This window comes from Bipolaris sorokiniana (assembly GCF_000338995.1).
Source record: "Bipolaris sorokiniana ND90Pr unplaced genomic scaffold COCSAscaffold_12, whole genome shotgun sequence".
In the NCBI taxonomy this organism is placed as follows: Eukaryota; Fungi; Ascomycota; class Dothideomycetes; order Pleosporales; family Pleosporaceae; genus Bipolaris; species Bipolaris sorokiniana.
The window spans coordinates 450,569-463,513 of NW_006911906.1; the positions used below are offsets into that span (position 1 = coordinate 450,569).

Genomic DNA, 12,945 nt, shown 5'->3' on the forward strand with positions numbered 1-12,945 from the left:
CCTCCCCTCCCCCCAAATAGAGCCAAGGGGAGGCAAAGAGGCCAAGGTACTAGGAGAAAAGGCCGAATAGCATGGTACATACAAATATTTCTTAGTTTGTTTATTTGCTGTATGTGAACTGGACTAAAAGCCATCCCGGGCTATAATACAAAATATACTATGTCCGTCCGTATTACAATATTACAAGGTTTTGAGTCGCCACTATCGGGCGAGGAAGTGGGAGGAAAAAAAAGGACGCAAGAAAACAAAGAGACGCTAGGAGATAAAAACTCAAGCAACAAGACAGTGTGTTGCATTTTTGTGAGATAGGACGCAAAGAGAGAGAGAGACTGGGAGAGAGAAAATGTAGAGGGAAGAAGGCAGTTGATCGCTCAAAGTTATTCTTTACAACAAACACCGACCCACCCACCACTACCCACCAACCAACCAGTGTATGACCAAAGTTATTCCAAGAAGTCCAGATTCCTTCTTTTCCCCTCCCCTCTCCCCATTTAACCAAACAAGGATATATAGTAAGAAGGTAATGTGTGACGTGAGGTACTCGCCAAATACACAAATTGGGGTATCCGCCAACGAAATGAAGCACAGTTAAGGAAAAAAACACTCGGTCTAGTAAGGTATAATGAAAGAGGACGCACTGCGCCGTTGCTTACTTGAACATGGCGCGGGCGTGCGCCGAAAAAAAAAACAGATTCCGAAACTGAAAAGCCAGGGCTCAACCCGACAAACCATGTTGCATGGGGAGTCACTGGCGTGTGCTATATCCGCCAAATGTGCGAAATCTCGATACTTTCCTCCAAAATAACACGATATTTGGGTACTGCCCACCAGATGTTGAAAGTAAGATGCCGCCCGAGAAGATGATTGATAAAAGGAAATGTGTTGTGTTGTTACAGAACGAATGTGGAAGTGAGAGTGAAAAGGGCAACTATTCCTGTTGCGAAAAGGTCAAATGATGGTGGGGGCGCGAAGGACGATGATGATGTGTTATGACGCCGATAACACCGTCCCAGAAGATGCGCTTGCTTTTGAGGGCTTTGTAGCGCATCGCGTCTGTGTCTATCTTTCTGTAATCGTGCACCGTTCCAGACGGGAGAGCTCAAGGTCGTAGGGTCGTATAGGAAGCGACAAGGAGCGGGTACGGTGACCCAAATTACAATTATACGGATGAAGGAACATGCAGCGAAGGCAAGGCGAAAGGAAGTACGGGTCCCGTACGGTTGGATATCATCGGTGTCGAGTTTGGGCAGCCATGAGGCTAGCCGCGACACTCGAAGCCCAATCCAGATCGCCATCGGATGGTGGTGTTGGCCACTTGGACACGGAGTCGTTGTCGTTGGGGCGAGTCTTGGAGATGTCCATGGGCTTGCTGGGGGTAGCGTATGCCGACTGCCCAAAACCGACGCTGTTTCGGTTTGACGACGGTGAGGGTGTCAGGTAAGATGCAGCAGGGCCAGATTTTTCGTTGTCCAGCTTTTTCGCAGCCTTGTGGGTTGATGCGAGGACCTCGCTGAGGAGCTCCTCTTCTTCATTTGGTGTCTCGTACCGATTGGATGGGTTAGATTTGTTTTGAACGGCACGACGTGTCCTGCTCGAGACAGGAGCACCGCCACTGGTCTCTCCGTTTCGTGGCTCAGGTCCATGTGGGACCGAGTGGTGGCGCTTAAGCATGGGATTCGATGCAGCGCGCGAGCTCTTTATTGAACCAGACTGTTGGGAATGGGCTTCTACGCTGTCTCTTACATGCTGCAACGCCTTGTCTAGTTCAGAAAAGTCCGAGGTCGAGGCTGACGGGGCTGGAGCTGGTGACGACTGCTCCATGATCAAAGACTGCCTAGCGCTGCTGCTGGCAGTGGCCCAGGGTGCGCATCCGGCGTTGGCCTCAATGTCATCCGAGTTCGGCGACATCGGGGTTTGGTACCGACCTGACAAGCGTCGAGCGCGCTTCCTGAGATGTGAGAAGAAACCTTCCTTGTGTGCACTGACAGGAGAAGCAACTTCAGAGTGACCATTCAGTGCCCGCTCGGCCTCTTGGCGGTGCATGTCTGCGTAGTGGTTGCCGTGTGAAGCAACAGACAGCTGGCGACCAATCTTCTTTGCAGCCAGCTCTTCGTTGTTGGCACGAACATTGGCTTGTGCAGTCACCTCGGCAGAAAGCGGTGAGATTGGCTTAATCGAAGGCAGAATGGGGATAGGCGCGCCATTGTTGGAAGCCCCGTTTGTCCACGTAGCTCGCTTAGTGGCATTGGGACGTTGCTTAGTCGACCCACTCGCATCACCAGAACTGGCTTGTGCAGGTGATAGGGGCTTCACAGTGCCGTGCTGAGGCACTGCTGGGGCACTCTCGCGAGCAACCAACGATCGGCGGAGCCACGAGGACGTCTTTGATGTGAGCTTAGGAGAGGCCTCAGGTGAGTCTTTTCCAGAGAGCTCAGAGCCCTTGCGGCCCAACAGTCGGGACGATGAAGACTTGAGCCGTAGGGGGTCAACGGCATCCTGAAAGTATTCATGCTCAAGAGCTTGTCGGGACGTAGGCCTGGCTCGGGGATCCCATAGGAGACACCATGTGACAAAGTGTGCCAAACTAGCTGGCCATTGTGGGGAGGGGAGGATAGTGTCGATCGAGTGCGGTGCCATCTTGGGAAAAGAGAAGCCCAGCTTCTGTGCTAACTTGACTCCGTCTTTCCACTCACCACCGCCAACTCGCTGACCGTTCTTGTTGACCCAGCTTCCAGGACTGCCCATGATCTCACACACTCTCCAAACCTGATCGACCTCGTTTCCACCAGGGAATAGCGGCTTCAATGTAGCAATCTCAACAGCCATAGCGCCGACAGCCCAAATATCGACTGGTGCTGAGTAGTGCCCGGCCCGCAGCAAGACCTCGGGAGCGCGGTACCACCGGGTCGAAACATAAGTAGTGTAAGGAAGCTTGGAGTGAGTTTCCCTGGCGAGTCCAAAGTCGGCAATCTTAATCGTGTATACTGGCGGTGTCGATGGTGGTGTCATCATGGCGGAGTATCGGCGGAAGGGGTGCGATGTGTCGTTTTGTTGAGATGTGGAGACGAGGATGTTCTCTGGCTTGATGTCACGGTGGAAGAACTCGCGGTCGTGGATGTGTTCCAGTCCGGACATGATCTGAAAGAGGATGCTTTTCACGCTGTGTGCATCCATGGGCTTGTGCTCGCGGGCCTTCATGAGCTGATACAGATTGCCATCCATGAACTCCATGGCAATGTGGAGCCTACGGGTGTAAGGATCCAGGAAGATGTCCAGGGCTGGTACCAGGTGAGGGTGTGGTGGTAGTGATCGCAGGAAGATGACTTCTCGTAGCTCTAGGCAGCTTGAGAATGAATCAAATGTCTTCTTCATGGTCTTGATAGCCACCTGAAAAGCGCGTCAGTCTGTGGGTCGATGTCATTGTTGTCATCGTGTACTCACTAGTGTGCCGCGGCGGGCAATGTGAGAGCCAGCAGTTCGGACGCGGGCAAGTGCGACACTACCGAAGCTGCCGTCGCCAATCTCCTTCATCACTTCATACCTCTCCTCGAGGGATGCCCAGCCGTGAGGCTGGACTTGTGACTCTGGATGCATGTTGATGTGATTATGCAGCGGATTGTGTGTTGGAAGATCTGTTGGTAGCAGATGCTCCTGATGGAAAAAAGGACTGTGGGGTTGTTAGAAAGGAGAAGGTGAGACCATGTCACGGGTAGAGTGAGACTGGCCTGTAGAACAAGTCCTTGGACGGTGGTGTTTGATGGCGGGACGGGTTTAGTTCATGTCATTCGAGGAATCGAGTTGGTAGCAGTGACGAAAGGTCCAGTAGAGGGAGAGGGATGATGTGTCGACAAGCTGGAGGGGGAGGGGGAGTTCAATGCGTATCGAAGGGTGAGATGCGATAGGAGGGTGTTGTAAGGGTCCAGGTTGATGCAGGTGCGGGAATGTCGAGAAAATGAGAGACGACGGTTGGGAGGACGTGTGGAGACGTGCCCGGGACCACGGTAGACGGGTAGTATTCCGTAGCTCAGGAAGTTCTAGTGAAGATGAAAGCGGAATGACTCTGTGATCATAGCTCGACTGGCTTAATGATCGGGCTGGGAGATTGGAGCGCGCCTGTGCGTTCGGGGGAGTAGGGATGTGGATTATGGAATGTCAAGTGAAAGAGGGCGAGGTTGGCCAGGCGCAGGTGATTTGGCGGGAGTGGAGGGGGGCGTGGTTCGAAGACACGACGGTCTAACGGGAGCGAGACGTGACGCAGCAATGGGCAAGACGCACACAAAGACGCGCCAGGCTACTCACACGTGGATGTGATTGATGGACGGGCGTGTATAATGAGAGACAGCAAGGGGTGCGGCAAATGGGCGTTAGCACGAGTCGCGAGGCTAGACCCAAGAGATTAGAGTGGAAGCGACGCTCCGAGAGGGCAATGAGTCGTAATAATGAAGATCGCGCCGCCCAGACGGGGCAAGTGCGGTCTACTGGGCCAGGAGCCGGTCTGTTGCTGTGGTGAGGGCGGTCTCTGCTGTGTGCGTTGGCAGCAGAGGCGGCAGCTGGCGGAGAGACGCGATGGGGCGGGCTTAGCTAACGCGCGAAGCAGATGCACGGCGAGACCAGGCGGGGGATAGCAGAAGTATGGCGGTCAGTCAGGGCGGGAGCAGGAGGCATGACGGCGCAGAGCTGTTGGTTTTTGAGTGAAGGGGCGAGAGTTAGTTTAGCTGGGCAGTGTGGCGTCTGTTTTGGGGGGGGGAGACGGATGCGAGGGTGAATGGCGCGAGATGAGGGCACTGGGGGGGGTGTGGGTGGGAGGGAGGGGTGGTGGGTGGCTGACTGTTCGACGGGATCGGGGCGAGTGGTGAAGGACGGCGCGAGGGCTGTTCCAAGCTTAGCAGAAAGGAGCGTTGGGCGCGCCGAAGCGGGCTAGCGGGGCAAGACGACATGGGGCAGGTGAAAGTGGCCGCGAAATACTGTTTATTTTCCCCCTTTCATTGGGCCCCTGCGCGTTCTTTTCCCGACGAGTGGTGCCCAGTCACGTGCGGCAAGTGCAGTGCGGTGCGGTGCGGTGCATTACTCTGTGTCTGTGAATGGGTGCATGGGTGCATGGGGGCTGATGCGTGTCAATGTGCAGGCCCTCGTCCCCAGCCATCCACGCCCTCTGCCTACTTACTCTACATGTGAACGTACATGCATACTGACATAAGATAGTCAGTATCTAGTGCGCACCCAATACACACTTACATATCTATAATTCACCGCACAACAGCGACCCCCCGCCTCAATGCTCTGCCATGCCCTGCCCTGCCCTGCCCTGCCCTGCCCTGCCCTGCCCAGCACAGCACAAGGACAGGACAGCACAGGACAGCACAACAATGCACAGCCCTGGCCTCACCGCAATCCCTCGCCCACCAGCATAAGCACCGTTGCTTCTCCCACCACATGCCACCCTCCATGCCCGCCACCACCCCGCTGCAACTCGCCTTGCAACCACGCCGCACGCTTCCATCCACCAAGTCACTGTCTATGTACATGCATCCATCCGCCCGCGGTTGCACAAAGTATACACACTTGGTGTGCGTAGCCCCGTCGCGTGCGCCCAGGCCCGCCCGTATCCCAGCACCCAGCATCCCAAGGGCGCGCCAGGAACGTCACAGGCACCAGGCCAGCATCAGGCTGTCATTTCACTGCGGCCCACGTTTCGCATCCCTTGCCTTGTCGCTCCGCCGGCGCCTGGTTCCTGATTTGTCGTGGTAGGTTCCTGGCCGGCTCTCATGCAGCCTTACTCGATTCGCCCCAACCGGCCTAGCCATGCCGTCGTGCGCATCCGTCAACGTGGTTTGGTTGTCGAGGCGTGCCTTTAGCCTTCCCGCGGCACACCGGAACAGCCACCGTCTCTGTCGCCGTCGAACTCATCCCCTGTCCGAGTCAAGGAATAGGCGAGTAAAAGGACCGTCCTTGATGCGCTGATGATGTGCGCTCCCCATCGTCATGGCATGCGAATATGACCACATCTCCCTCTGCCTCGCTGCCCACCTGCCTCTCGCGGCGCACCAATTCGTGCCCGCTGCGACACTGGCACCTCAGGGGGGATCCTGAATGTCAGTCATGCCATCATCCCAACGCCACAACTCCAAGCCATGCCGCCCTCGACACATGCAGGGCACCGCGCGGGGTTGCCTTGGTCTGCCCGACGCGTCGTCAAACTTCCCTCGCTCTGATCGACCAAACGGCAGCGTGCTCCAGACCCAAACTCTATTTTTTTCCGCCAACCTTCGCGGCGCACTTGCTTGCCCTCGATCAATAGACCCATTCTTGTCCTCGACAGAGTTTTTGCCCACGCTGACCCAAATTGGGCCGACACTTGTTTTCTCTCTTTCTCTCTCTGTGTGTGTGTGTGTGTGTGTGTGTGTGTGTGTGTGTGCCCTCTGCCCTGGGGGTGGCAAGCGCGTTCGTACTCCAAATGTCGCAGTTCCCCTCTGCATGGCCCTGTGCGCCCTGTCATTCTACAGACCCTGACTGTCAACCCACTGAAAATGTCCCAAGCGTCTTGCAACCAAGTCCTCGCCTTGCTGGGCGACCTGTTGCCGTCAACCGCCAGCAGGATTTGCTCCGGGACCCCCCATTCTTCCAGAACACTTCTCCCGTGCTATCCTCGTGTTACAGCCCATCCAAATAGATTGGCGGCCCACCCCTAATCCTGCCTCTTATCCACAGAATCTCCGAAGCCTGTAACTCCTTTGTCGGGCACGAAGCTGCGCCGTCGGCTTGTTAAAAAAAAACCTAGCTTTCACCTTACCACACGCGTACGAGTTTTTCGCTGACTAGCATGCTTCACCCACCACCGTACTTTCCCGGCTATTATTGCACCGATCATCGATGGCTGCTCCCGGGGCAACCAACGCTGTTTGACCATGTCCCTTCCTAACTTTCGGTCCCGAGCGTGCGTTCGGCCAATTTCAAAGCTAGAGTGGCATCCAACCAATGGTTCCGCCATCACCACAGCCTAAACATCTCCCACTAGGTGTGACCACGGCAGGGGCCTTTCAAACCATGGTCCGTACCGGATAGGGTATGCACCGGATTCCATCTGTTGAAAAGCAACTTCTGTTGCGCGCTTAACTTTTCCCACATGTATGCATAACTTTGATCACGGTTTTCGCGCACCATCACTTGTGACAGCAGCCGAGGGGTGGGCGGGCTACCTACGCAAACATTGCACAAACATACGAGGGGAGCCCACCACGCGACACACCTCGGTCGCATGCGGTACTCTCGGTCCCAGAAAATCTCTCGTGTTTCTTGACAAACCTGGTTGCGGCTACGCACCCACAGTGAAGTTGAACAAACTCTTTATTGCTCTGCCCTTTTGCGACACCGAGCTTGTCAATGCGAAAGCATCCCAGGAGAAAAAACGTCATTGTGCGGCTGCAGTCACTTTTTGCTTTGTTCGCGACGCGGCTGTTCCGAAAGCAAAAACACAAATGGTAGCAGAACAAGCAAATACTACATTGTGATGTTCGGCTTGAAAAACAAATCTGATAAGCACGGACAGATCAGTCTCGAGCCACCCGTTTGTTCCACACTGATGAAACCATCAATCGTCACCTCTCACTATGTGGCGCATCTGTCTGCAAAACGACGTAGGTGCGAATGATTTCTAATGTGAGATCGTGCAATCTCATCCTCTCTTTCTTGGCGTTCATGTTCCCCAGCCTCTCAGCTACCCGAGGCATAAACATCGCATTTGATTGAAACACGCCATCAGATTTGATATTCCGCTTATCTCCATTTCGTCGGTGGTTCATTGTCTCCAAGGTCAGATCACGGTCTCTCCACGCATAGAGTACACATCTTTTCCCAGTCCACTTGTTCTCCGGAATCCTTTCTCGGCAGACCTAGTCCAACGTCAGCTTAACGTCTATTCGCACATGTAGAATCCGGCCCGAAGCATATGGCCATAATACTCCCGAACGATAGCTATTGGCTGCTCGCGTTGGAGCGATTCGGATTGTTCCGCCAGATACACGGTTACGTGAGCATCTTGATTCTCGATCACCGCTGGCTTATCCCGATGGAAAGGTCCGTCTGGTCAAGGATCCCAGGCGGTTGCTGCATGTCCATCTAGCTGCGCTATCTTCACCATTCTAGGTTATGCTACCAGAGCTGAGAAACATATCAATGGATTCTCGCTACACAGACTCTCAGCTGAACAGAAGCCGGCTGTAAAAAAAAATTATTTCGTAGCCAAACTCTACAAGGCCAATCATCCTACTCATGCATTTGCCCATCACGCCTCACTTGTCTCAACAAAGTGAATCCTCTTATTCGATGTACACCGCCAAAAACGGACGTCGTGGCTTGACAGCAATATGCATGTGCGTCTTCTCATGCGAGATGCATGCAAAAACACATTCACACACATATACCCCACATGCAACTGCATCACGCAAACCACGTCATCCAAAACCAATATTTCTTTGCTAAAGCTAGTTTCTCACTTGTTTATTTTGATGTGATTGATGTTGTTGATATCTTGTTCGCAGTGTGTGAAATGGCAGCTCCAATTGATTCATTCGTCAATCCAAATCCGAGCCCGAGCTGGACCGAGACATTGAGAAATCCAGCCAGCCGGTGAAAATAAAACAAATGTGGAAAGAACAAGCGATGCATCGACCACCTATTGGCTGGCTGAAAAAAAAAGAAATCGTCGACGATAATTGAGCGAGGACGGGAGATGTGATCGGGAGAAAAAAAAGAAAAAGAAGAACAAAAGAAGAATGCGCGGATATCGATAACCAGTGCCAGTACGCACGATGCAAAATCCCCGCATGTGCGCACACACATGTCCCATCTCACCCGCGCACCACCAGTCGCCAGCCATATCCTCAGCCGTCCTTCCAGCCGTCCGCCACCATAACCACACTTTGAGCAGCGGAATAGGAGCAAACGGGACAGTTGGACCCTTTCATCCTCTCCCTCCTTCCCTGTCCACACCACAAGCATCAATCAATGTCTTAACGTATCAGATTTATAACATCTAGATATTAACACCGCTTTCTTCTTTCTCCCCTCCCTCCTTCGCTACCCCAACTTTAAACCGATTGTCTCTCGTCTCTTTTTCTCTTTCCCCTCAAGACAGACAGAGATACATACACACACATATAGAAGAAGTGAGGTAAAGAGAGACACGCTAAAGAGCGGAAGCACGGGAGATAAATGAGAAAAGGGCACTTCCCCGAAAGAAGAAAAGAAACAACAACAACAAGAATCAATGAAGCAACATCGTTTACCCTCTGCCCAGCCACATTGAGAAAGAGGGCCGCAGAAAAGCAAAAAAAAACCCAGAGAGACCTTCAAGAGTGAGCGAGAGAGACAAGGGAGAAACAAAAAACCAGCTTACTTTTGTCTCTCGCCGCATTCTCGTAAATTCCGTATTTGACCGACTATCACTTTATCAGATTGACCGACATTTTTTTTTTGGGTCTGGTTCAGGTTCTGGGTTCTGGCCTGTCTTGCCCGTACTTACTGCCTTGCCCCCCTACCTTAGTCAATGCGCAGGTACCGGAGTGAACTACTCATTGTTCAACAGTAGTGGTCAAGACATGCTGCTGACCGCCTTTTCATGCACGCAATGCAAGCCACACACACATATTACACTACACTACACACACCACCCCCACACCGAGCCAACAGCCTGGTGGGCACAGACTCTAAAATAGTCTTCTCGTCTTGTACGCCGGTCTCTACTTACTTACTCTTACTGTACTTACTCTGCCTTACCCTGCCTATCCATGCAAGTCCCACGGTGCTGTCAAACTGCCACTAACGTACATGTACATGCTGACAGGGAACGCTGGCTCGCGGCTGAGCGGCTCGCGGCCTCGTCAACCTTTGTTGAGACTTACTACTTGCGGGATACGGTGAAAAGAGCGGTCACGTCGGGCTATCTCCAAGGCGAGTAGAAGCGATTCATGCTTCCATCACGACATCGCTGCATCGCCATCGCAAAATTCACTCTAACATGAACCTAATTAAGCATCATGAATAAGGCAAAGTGTATTGAGACTATATACTCTATCGACATCGCAGATCTGCTCTAGAACAACTAACCCGCATTCGAGTAACTGCATATGGTTAGCCAATCGTCAAACCAAAAGTATATTCAACGCAATGAATGGTATATAGTGCGGGTTCAGGTCTCCAAGGTGATTGTATCTTCAATGTGATTAAGAAAGAATACAGCGAATCATGTTTTTCATCATGCGAAGGGGAGGGGGGAGAATAAGCAAACAATGACACTTACCGAAGTCGTAGAAAGCAATTGTATATCAAACGCGCAAAGCTAAGGCTAATATGAACACGTTAGCGTGTGTCCATGAAGAGACAACGATATCCATAAAACATGAATAGAACAAGTCCATCGAATTTCAGCCTAGAGCAAATTAGTTGACAGTTACATAGCAATGATTTACGGCCTTAAACATACCTCATTAAATCAGATTTGGTTGTAGTGATCAGTATGACGGACGCTCGTTACAACGCCGCCACTCACACAGTGTGAATATCAAGAATCATCATTACAATGATGGACTGTCTTTTGAGAAAAAGTAAAAAGCCGTACCTATGGGGTCTGTTAAAAAATATTCCACAAGAATATGTCGTCATGTGTGTGAGAAACGAGGGCAATCAGTGATGCTTGTATCAACAAGTAATGCCTCTTCCAAACACCCACAGGTTTGTACGCCTGCTTTTGATGGATGCCCAGTCGAGGTATACGTTATGTCCGCCCGACGCATCAAAAGGGTTTCATCAGGAAGCTGAGGGTGTTCGCGGAATGCACAGGGTTTGAGCGCAGGGAGTATGTACCTATTCAAGCACAGTTAGCACCTTGATTGCAAGAAGAAGTATGCGAAATGCGATAGGTTTGAGCAGTGTCAGACAAGGCTGAAACTAAAAGCAAGTGTGTCGACATTGTATATTCAGGTCGAGGAATGCCTTTCCGTGTCGTGTTTTCATCACTCTGCGGATGGTGGGTAGGGGTAGTTGGAGATGCCTTACCTTTAAGAAGAAAAAGAAACTGTATCTCTATGGATAACTGTCAATCCTAGGTGTCATTACACTGAAGCTTTGTTAGCGATTTGCGCAAACAGAAAGCTGTAAGAAAGCGCATGTAACTGTATGCATCATTGTAATTCTAGAGTTTGTATAGTCCTTCACGATGCTGTAGGATTTGGATTGTTCGTATGTGATAATCTTCTGCAGGAGTCGCGAGAGCTGGTGATGGCTTACCTGTTATGTTTGCATGTGCGATTGATGCATTAGTACTGATCAAAGACGATAGAGAAGCGCGCAAAGCAGACGCATTGTGTGGTTGATGATGAGAATGATGTAGAGAACGGTTTTGAGCTCTAGAAATTTTAGCTTCGAGCTCGGCGCCGAGCCTCCGTAGCGCCGCTTATGTAATGCAGCAGTCACGCAACCGCTCTTTACTCGCTCATGCAAATCAAAACGAAACTATTGGGATAAGCTCAGAGTGCTGAGCACAAAATGTTCTGCTTATTTTATTGTAATCTTGATTTGATTCCAAGTTCTAAACTCTACATCGACCATCGATATTACTGGTAGGACTATAGTGTTCTTCTTCCGAAACTTGATGCTTTAATCACTACAACTGCACAGCCCTAATTACTATGTAGAATCTTGAAAATCGGGAGTCCCAAGTATCCATATCGTAACATTTTCAAGTACTTTCGTTGATCAAATTCAATCATTTGATCTAGAGCCCAGCAAGACTGCACTTATACGCGTGCATTGTTTCATCAGGTTCTCGCCTGAACATGGAAGCGGTGCATTGATCGAATGTGAAAACTAGGCCTTATAATAACTGTTGGTATACAAGGGTGTATACTATGGTGGTTGTAGACTGCATGACAGTAGTTTGATTCCATGTCGGTATGCTGTTGACTCGTCATATCGACAAGCAGGGAAGGAATCTCTTGCTATGCCAGACACACAAATAGATCCTGCATAAGCTACTCGCGTAGCATACGTCAGGTTAAAGGCATAGAAGCTTCGCGGTGAAGAAAAACCCAGACATAGGAGTGTATCACATGTACTGAATGCAAGAGCCTTGGATTGTCTTGCTGTCGATAGTATATGCCTATTTCTTTGCGTGCCCTGCTATATCCAAGCTGAGTATAGGATAAGATAGCTTCCCTGGTGCAAGGGAAACTCTATGCAAAAAGCGATAAAGATGCATCTGCCCTTCTCCAACCGACATATGCGCTACGTATTCGTTCCTCCTACTTTCTTGACTCTCCAGCAACATAAATTCCAAGGGCTAACTGCATTCCGTAGTCATTCACTTGTCAAAAAATACTTTGCGCATAAAAGACCCACGTCTAGTCACTAGATGCTACACAGTAACATTCCTATCACACACATATATGCAATTCTGAACAAGATACATGTGGGAGTAATTGATCCCGCAGCATCACTCGCTTTAAAGAACAGTATGAAAGGGCTTTGCATTTTATGTCATGTATCTAAGCTCGCTCGTCAATGTTGCAGAAAAACACACTCCCCCCAGGCTATGTAGATGGCCTTGTTCGAGCCGTTCAACTGCCTCAGAATATACATTATGAAAGTAGAGGAAGTAGAAGGTGTAAGGGGGAGAGGGTATGAGGGTATGGGGTATGCATAGGGAGAGAAAAGAGGTAGGGGTACAATGCAGGAAGATGTAAATGTCCAAAACGACACCACTCGTCCAACGATGTATGTGCCAGAGATGCGAGCATTACAAATCGTTGAAAGCATAAAGACGTATCAAAAAGGTAAAGGAAAAAAAGAACCGTCGACAATATTGAAGCAACCTTTGTCGAACAAGTGTAACAGTGGGTATGTAGCGCATGTTTTGTAATGATCCCTCCCAGTGTGCGCCGATAGAAGTAG

The 12,945-nt window shown here is 50.9% G+C and overlaps 4 protein-coding genes across 4 annotated transcripts; 1 reads left to right on the forward strand and 3 right to left on the reverse strand.

Moving 5' to 3' along the window:
• Nucleotides 1-1,091: 1,091 nt before the first annotated feature.
• COCSADRAFT_231492 (uncharacterized protein) lies at nt 1,092-3,900 on the reverse strand. Its single transcript, XM_007704598.1, has 3 exons — nt 3,726-3,900; nt 3,442-3,667; nt 1,092-3,387 (listed from the first exon to the last, which is right to left on the reverse strand). The coding sequence occupies exons 2-3, from the start codon at nt 3,592-3,594 to the stop codon at nt 1,228-1,230; spliced, it is 2,313 nt and encodes a 770-aa protein (XP_007702788.1). The 5' UTR covers nt 3,595-3,667; nt 3,726-3,900; the 3' UTR covers nt 1,092-1,227.
• A 2,612-nt stretch (nt 3,901-6,512) lies between these two features.
• On the forward strand, nt 6,513-6,716 carry COCSADRAFT_39176 (uncharacterized protein). Its single transcript, XM_007704397.1, has one exon. The coding sequence runs from the start codon at nt 6,528-6,530 to the stop codon at nt 6,687-6,689; it is 162 nt and encodes a 53-aa protein (XP_007702587.1). The 5' UTR covers nt 6,513-6,527; the 3' UTR covers nt 6,690-6,716.
• Nucleotides 6,717-8,487: 1,771 nt separating this feature from the next.
• Nucleotides 8,488-9,467, reverse strand: COCSADRAFT_231522 (uncharacterized protein). Its single transcript, XM_007704599.1, has one exon. It carries the CDS (start codon nt 8,995-8,997, stop codon nt 8,497-8,499), a length of 501 nt encoding a protein of 166 aa, XP_007702789.1. The 5' UTR covers nt 8,998-9,467; the 3' UTR covers nt 8,488-8,496.
• A 3,000-nt stretch (nt 9,468-12,467) lies between these two features.
• Nucleotides 12,468-12,906, reverse strand: COCSADRAFT_231570 (uncharacterized protein). The gene has a single exon (XM_007704600.1). The coding sequence runs from the start codon at nt 12,808-12,810 to the stop codon at nt 12,553-12,555; it is 258 nt and encodes an 85-aa protein (XP_007702790.1). The 5' UTR covers nt 12,811-12,906; the 3' UTR covers nt 12,468-12,552.
• Nucleotides 12,907-12,945: the final 39 nt, after the last annotated feature.